The following is an 8,467-nucleotide window of genomic DNA, read 5'->3' as shown; positions in this document are numbered from 1 at the left end:
AAAATCCCCCAAAAAATCAAAAAAGATTCACACGTTGAACTTGAACGGCCTCACGTTTATTCTCTCCCCTGCGCAAGACACAAGATCACCAAAGATCGTGAATAATAATACTATCACAATGAGGTAGACGCGTGATAATTAATACGCGGTCAATTATACAGATGTTATACTCATATAACATTACAATACTGTAGTAGACGGAATGTAAACATCCCAAATATGACACATGGACTCGCAGGGACTACATTGAAATAACAGGAGAAATACATCCAAAATTTGCCTAAAAAAAAAAGTAATCATTTAAAATTCCAGATTGACGGGAAATAAATATAAATGTTTTTAAAATAAATAATTAAGACATTAGTAAGTAGCAGGTCAACTGTCGATTTGAAGAAGAAAAATTGTTGACACTTTTTACAATTACAACTTTCATTTTCTGACTACACTGCAAAAATGTAAATCTAAGTAAGATGAAATATGTCAAATAAGGCTGATATTTGCTTATTTTCTGTCTGATAAGATCATTCTTCTCACTAAGCAGATTTGATGTTAAGAGTGTTTTACTTTGAAGTGTTTTGCTCCTAAATGATGTCAGTAAGATATTACAGCTTGTTGCTGAGATTTGACGAGCTATATTGAGTAAAACATGCTTGAAACTAGAACATCAACTGTTGTGTCATCAACACTCACAAGTAGAAAACTACTTTTTTAAAGTCATCATTTCTTATTTCAAGCATGAAAAAAAAATCATGACTTTGACACAATTGTGTCTCGTAATTAAAACAGATGATGGGCTGTATATATGCGCACTAATTGACTGAAAGAGCACGCACTTGGCGCGATGATGTCATGTTATCCATGGAAAAATGCATTTTTAGACCATATGATTTGCCTGAGCGGCTAGGAGACCCCGAGAGTAACAAGCGCTTGCCTTGTTGACTTACCATTAAGAACAATAAATGAGTTTTTAGTATAAGTTTGCTGGTTTGAAGAAATGTAATATCATTATGTCAAGATAATGGCACTAGCATTTACTTCATTTAAGAATATTTTTCAACATATTGAGCAAAAAGGTCTCTTTTTTTTTCTACCAAGAAAAGTGCACTTGTTATTAGTGAGAATATACTTATTTTAAGCTATTTTTGGGTTCATTGAAGTTAGCTAATTTTACTTGTTTTGGAAAGTATTGACAAGCCAAATTTTCTTGTTCTATTGGCAGATAATTTTGCTTAATTCAAGTAAAATACCCCTCATTTTTGTATTTTTTTTTCTTGTTTTTGAACACTGACTTTTTGCAGTGTATTACTTATTATTTTTATATTTTATATTTGATGTTATGATTTAAATACGTTCTGCAAGGTAATTCATTTGATTTGATAAAACGTACACATGACTACCATAAAATGATGACGTTTCTCGTGAAAACCTTTTTTCCAATTCTAATAATGATACTCTCCTAATATTGCAATATTTCATCCAAATTGTTCAAGGTTATCTTATTTTGGTAAGACATAAGTAATATGTCATTTTCAGTCTTACCCTGCTATTCCATCTTATATTTGATCTTAACGTTAATGTCCAAACTAAAAACATTACCGAGGTAAAGCACCTTAACCTCCAACCCAGGCAAGGGTGTCCATAGTACGGCACGGGGGCTATTAGCGGCCTGTAGCTAACTTTCTAACGGCCCGCTGCACAATTGTTAGCATTCTAACTGTTGCAATAATTGTTTCTAAATGATCACACAAGCTTTGTATTACATTGAGTTCCTGGCAGGGGGACGGGAGCTGTCTTTGGGGCCTACCGGGAGGGAGGCTCGTAAAACTCCACTGTGACTTCAAAGCGGATGGATGGCAGGATCTGCCCAATTTCCAGACAAACTCTTTTTGAAGTATTTTAAGAACTCTTTTTGAACTATTTTACGACCTCTTCTTTTGAACTGTTCGGTAACCAAAGGCAACGCTGTTTACGACCCACTTCCCTCTGGAAGCAGCTGTGGTCGGGTGGGGGGAGAAAGTCAAATAAAGAAGGAGGAGCGCAATCTTTTGGCAGAGCGTGGGTGACACTGTAAGAGGTTACAGGTCGACACGTTTTCTCCTCAATATTGAGTCCAAATTTAATTCTGTCTGTGTTTGATTCTTTGCTTCTTGTCTTGTTTAATAGATGATCAATTTAAGTGGACCCCGACTTAAACAAGTTGAAAAACTTATTCGGGTGTTACCATTTAGGGGTCAATTGTACGGAATATGTACTTCACTGTGCAACCTACTAATAAAAGTCTCAATCAATCAATCAATCAGTCATTAGTGTTTGAACCTGACACTAACATTAGCATGCTTCCATTTATTTTTGTGTTGCCAGTGTTACAGGTATTTGCCTTAGCGCCAGATATTTTGTTACTTGACCAAAGATACCTGTAAGCATGCTAGCTTTTTTTTTTTTTAGCTAATTTTGAATGTACACACCTGTCATATTTTGGTACTTGATGCATGTTAACGTTAGCAGGCCAGCATTTTAAACACATTTTTCAGGTACACACCTCAGACTAATATGTTTTGAAACCTGACGCATGTTAAGGTTAGCATTTAAGCCTGCTAACATTAGCGCTACATTTTTTTTTATATATAGCTAATTCAACAGGTATAGACTTTAGTGTCTTATGTCTAATGTTAACTGTAAACATGCTATTGTTACCCTGTTAACATTGTACTGTTAGCATGCTAGCTTTGTTACTTGATGCTATCTGGCCAGCGTGCTAACTGTCAGCATTTCAGTTCGGGTTTAGCTCTTCAACATTCACACAATATTTCCACTGAAATTGCATTTTCTAGTACAAAACCCAAAAGCCAGTGAAGTTGCCACGTTGTGTAAATGGTAAATAAAAAGAGAATACAACCAATCCTTTTCAACTTATATTCAATTGAATAGACTGCAAAGACAAGATACTTAACGTTCCAACTGGAAAACTTTGTTATTTTTTGTATATATACATTAACTTGGAATTTAATGGCAGCAACACATTGCAAAAAAGTTGGCACAGGGGCATTTTTACCATTGTGTTACATGGCCTTTCCTTTTCCACTTTGCATCAGTCCACCTTAGATGAGCTCGGGCCCAGCAAAGCAAACGGCGTTTCTGGGTGTTGTTGATAAATGCCTTTGGCTTTGCATAGTAGAGTTTTAACTTGCACTTACAGATGTAGCGACCAACTGTAATTACTGAGTGGTTTTATGAAGTGTTCCTAAGCCGATGTAGTGATATCCTTTACACACTGATGTGGCTTTTTGATGCAGTACTGCCTGAGGAATCCAAGGTGTGTAATATCATGGCTTACCTGCAGTGATTTCTCCACATTCTCTCAACCTTTTGATGATATTACGGAGCGTAGATGGTGAAATCCCTAAATTCCTTGTCGAGAAATGTTGTTCTTCAACAATTTGCTCAGGCATTTGTTGACAAAGTGGTGACCCTCGCCCCGTCCTTGTTTGTGAACGACTGAGCATTTCATGGAAGCTGCTTTTATACCCAATCATGGCACCCACCTGTTCCCAATTAGCCTGTTCACCTGTGGGATGTTCCAAATAAGTCTTTGATGAGCATTCCCTCAACTTTCTCACTCTTTTTTGCCACTTGTGCCAGCTTTTTTGAAACATGTTGCAGGCGTCAAATTCCAAATGAGGTAATATTTGCAAAAAATAACAAAGTTTTCCAGTTGGAACGTGAAATATCTTGTCTTTGCAGTCTATTCAATTGAATATAAGTTGAAAAGGATTTGTTGTTATTTAGCATTTACACAACGTGACAACTTCACTGCTTTTGGACTTTAAAACTATATATATTGTAATTTGTACTGTTTTTGGAGGTAAAAACTACAAAAATGACGCCCACATATTTTGATTTGTCGTTCTGTGGCCCTCAGTGGAAAAAGTTTGGGCTGTACTGGTAAATAATTGATTATGCTGTAAAGCTAAAAGTAGTAGTTTTTTGCATGGAGTTGAATTGATTGCAAGGATGCAATAATCATCATAACACTAACGCAGGGACAGAAATGCTCAGGCGTGCGAGCTCGCTTTGAGCTGTTGCAATTCTACGTCGTCTTTGGCTTTTTTCCGCCCCTTTCGGAACATGGCGGCGATCTCCTCGAAGTCCTTGCCCTTGGTCTCGGGCATTCGCAGGTACGTGAAGAAGGTGAAGCCGAACAGCAGCGCAGCAAACAGGATGAAGACGTACGGGCCCAGCCAGGCCTGACAGAGGAAATGTGGGTCAGAGACATTAGAAAACCACCAGAAAGTATCACTTTTTTACACGCCTTTTTATACGCAAACGGATGACAGCACAATTAAGAGTAGTCACGGTGAAACGATACTGAAACATGAATGCTTTATGAAACAAGAAGTGATACCGTGTCCCTCCAAACTTCTTTTCATTTTTGTCATAGACATTTTTATGGGAAATACACAAAATATGCAATATTGTCCACCAAAAATATTTAAAAGTGGAATATTTGATGTGAAGTAACCGCAGCCTTAAATAGGTCAATAATTCATAACATTGATTTTGAGTGATTATTATTCTTTTTTTTTTAGAAATGACAAAAAAAATCCTAAGAAATTTGTTTGGGATCCACTCATAAAAGTGTTTAAAAAAAGTCTTATATTATAAATATATATTTTACTTTCAGCGCTTTAATTTCTATGTCAACTTCAGATGTTTTTTATGTTTTCTTTAAGTTTCATAAACTTTTTGTAAAAAAAAAAATAAAATAAATACCTACTTTTTGTAAAAACACAAACTATGCAATATTGTCCACCAAAAAATGTCAAAGTGGAATATTTTCTGTGAAGTAATTGGAACCTTAAATAAGTCAATAATTCATAACCACATTGATTTTGATTCATTATTATTCTCCAAGCAATGACAATTTGAAGAAAAATTGCACTAAAATTCTCAGGGATCCAAAAGTTAAAGTGTTAACTATAAGTCGTGTAAGGAAATGTTATTTCTTTTCTTTTCCGCTTGTAACAGTAAATAATTAATGAATTTGCCTATGAATTTAAATATTTTAATTTTTTTTAACGTAAAGAGTAAAAAAAATCTGTGGATTTTTCCACTTTTACAGAAAAAAACTGGCAGTGAGTTGCCAGACTTTTACTGTAAATTACATGGTGTTTTTTATTATTATTATTTTTTTTTTTACAACATATTACTGTAAAAAGAAATACAATACAGCTGTTTAATTTTATTTTGGCAACCAACCCGCCAGTTTTTTTTTACCATAATATGTGGTACCATAAAATCATCAACCGTGGATTTTGATTGAACATTGATTTTGAGTGATTTTTATTTTATTTTTATTTTTTTTTAGAAATGACAGTCTTTAGAAAAAAAAATCCTAGTAAATTTCTTTGGGATCCACTCATAAAAGTGTTAAAAATAAGTCATATATAATAAATATGTATTTTACTTTCAACGCTTAAATCTTTATATTAACTTCAGATCTTTTTTTAATGTTTTTTCTAAGTTTAATGACCTTTTGGTAAAAAAATAAATAAAATAAAATACAATAAAACCCTGCTTTTTTTGGGCAAATACACAAAATATGCAATATTGTCCACCAAAAAATATTTAAAAGTGGAATATTTGATGTAATCAGCCTTAAATAGGTCAATAATTCATAACATTGATTTTGAGAGATTATTATTATAATTTTTTTTAGAAATGACAGTCTTTAGAAAAAAAAATCCTAGTAAATTTCTTTGGGATCCACTCATAAAAGTGTTAAAAATAAGTCATATATTATAAATATGTATTTTACTTTCAACGCTTAAATCTTTATATCAACTTCAGATCTTTTTTAATGTTTTTTCTAAGTTTAATGACCTTTTTGTAAAAAAATAAATAAAATGAAAACCCTGCTTTTTTTTGGGCAAATACACAAAATATGCAATATTGTCCCTCCAAAAAATATTTAAAAGTGGAATATTTGATGTAATCAGCCTTAAATAGGTCAATAATTCATAACATTGATTTTGAGTGATTATTATTATAATTTTTTTTAGAAATGACAGTTTTTAGAAAAAAAAAATCCTAGTAAATTTATTTGGGATCCACTTATAAAAGTGTTAAAAATAAGTCGTATATTATAAATGTGTATTTTACTTTCAACGCTTAAATCTTTATATCAACTTCAGATCTTTTTTAATGTTTTTTCTAAGTTTAATGACCTTTTTGTAAAAAAAATAATAAAATAAAAACCCTGCTTTTTTTTTGGCAAATACACAAAATATGCAATATTGTCCACCAAAAAATATCTAAAAGTGGAATATTTGATGTAAAGTAATCAGCCTTAAATAGGTCAATAATTCATAACATTGATTTTGAGTGAATATTATTATAATTTTTTTTAGAAATGACAGTTTTTAGAAAAAAAAATCCTAGTAAATTTCTTTGGGATCCACTCATAAAAGTGTTAAAAATAAGTCATATATTATAAATATGTATTTTACTTTCAACGCTTGAATCTTTATATCAACTTCAGATCTTTTTTTAATGTTTTTTCTAAGTTTAATGACCTTTTGGTAAAAAAATTAATAAAATAAAATAAAATAAAAACCCTGCTTCTTTTTGGGCAAATATGCAATATTGTCCACCAAAAAATATTTAAAAGTGGAATATTTGATGTAATCAGCCTTAAATAGGTCAATAATTCATAACATTGATTTTGAGTGATTATTATTATAATTTTTTTTAGAAATGACAGTTTTTAGAAAAAAAAATCCTAGTAAATTTCTTTGGGATCCACTCATAAAAGTGTTAAAAATAAGTCGTATATTATAAATGTGTATTTTACTTTCAACGCTTAAATCTTTATATCAACTTCAGATCTTTTTTTAATGTTTTTTCTAATTTTAATGACCTTTTTGTAAAAAAAATAAAAATAAAAAAAAATAAAAAACCCTGCTTTTTTAATGGCAAATACACAAAATATGCAATATTGTCCACCAAAAAATATTTAAAAGTGGAATATTTGATTTAAAGTAATTACAGCCTAAAATATTTTAATAATTCATAACATTGATTTTGAGTGATTATTATTATAATTTTTTTTTTGAAATGACAGTTTCTAGAAAAGAAATTCAAGTAAATTTCTTTGGGATCCACTCATAAAAGTGTTAAAAATAAGTCATATATTGTAGATATATATTTTACTTTCAACGCTTAAATCTTTATATTAACTTCAGATGTTTTTTTAATGTTTATTTATTTGTAATTTTTTTTAAATGTTTTTTTTTTTTTTCCCTTAAGTTTCATGACTTTTTGGCAAAAACACAAAATAAGCAATTTTGTCCACCAAAAAATATTAAAAAGTGGAATATTTGATGTGAAGTAATCGCAGCCTTAAATAGGTCAATAATCCATAACATTCAAAATAAGTCATATATTATAAATATATATTTTAATTTTAACGCTTAAATCTCTATATAAACTTCAGATGTTTTTTATGTTTTCGTTAAGTTTCATGACCTTTTTGTAAAAAAACAAAAACAAACAAACCCTGCTTTTTTATGGCAAAAAACACAAAATATGCAATATTGTCTACCACTGTTACATTTCTATTGATATATGACTCACTGTTACATTTCTACTGATATATGAGTCACTGTTACATTTATACTGATATATGAGTCACTGTTACATTTCTATTGATATATGAGTCACTGTTACATTTATATTGATATATGACTCACTGTTACATTTCTATTGATATATGACTCACTGTTACATTTCTACTGATATATGACTCACTGTTACATTTCTATTGATATATGAGTCACTGTTACATTTCTACTGATATATGAGTCACTGTTACATTTCTACTGATATATGAGTCACTGTTACATTTCTACTGATATATGACTCACTGTTACATTTCTACTGATATATGAGTCACTGTCACATTTCTATTGATATATGACTCACTGTTACATTTCTACTGATATAAGACTCACTGTTACATTTCTACTGATATATGACTCACTGTTACATTTCTACTGATATAAGACTCACTGTTACATTTCTATTGCTATATGACTCACTGTTACATTTCTATTGATATATGACTCACTGTTACATTTCTACTGATATAAGACTCACTGTTACATTTCTATTGATATATGACTCACTGTTACATTTCTACTGATATATGACTCACTGTTACATTTCTACTGATATAAGACTCACTGTTACATTTCTACTGATATATGAGTCACTGTTACATTTCTATTGATATATGACTCACTGTTACATTTCTACTGATATAAGACTCACTGTTACATTTCTATTGATATATGACTCACTGTTACATTTCTACTGATATATGAGTCACTGTTACATTTCTACTGATATATGAGTCACTGTTACATTTCTACTGATATATGAGTCACTGTTACATTTCTACTGATATATG

The 8,467-nt window shown here is 31.0% G+C and overlaps 1 protein-coding gene across 1 annotated transcript in view; it reads right to left on the bottom strand.

Annotated features, from left to right (window-relative positions):
* Positions 1–34: 34 nt before the first annotated feature.
* slc2a2 (solute carrier family 2 member 2) overlaps positions 35–8,467 on the bottom strand; it is a 25,454-nt gene continuing 17,021 nt past the window's right edge. Inside the window, exon 12 of the mRNA XM_062040936.1 lies at positions 35–4,244. Within this exon, the coding sequence (XP_061896920.1) occupies positions 4,053–4,244 (192 nt within the window). The 3' untranslated portion in view covers positions 35–4,052. The remainder of the gene's footprint in view (positions 4,245–8,467) is intronic.

The sequence above is a fragment of the Entelurus aequoreus genome, linkage group LG03 (genome assembly GCF_033978785.1).
Source record: "Entelurus aequoreus isolate RoL-2023_Sb linkage group LG03, RoL_Eaeq_v1.1, whole genome shotgun sequence".
Classification (NCBI taxonomy): Eukaryota; Metazoa; Chordata; class Actinopteri; order Syngnathiformes; family Syngnathidae; genus Entelurus; species Entelurus aequoreus.
This window is presented reverse-complemented; position numbering and strand designations above follow the sequence as displayed.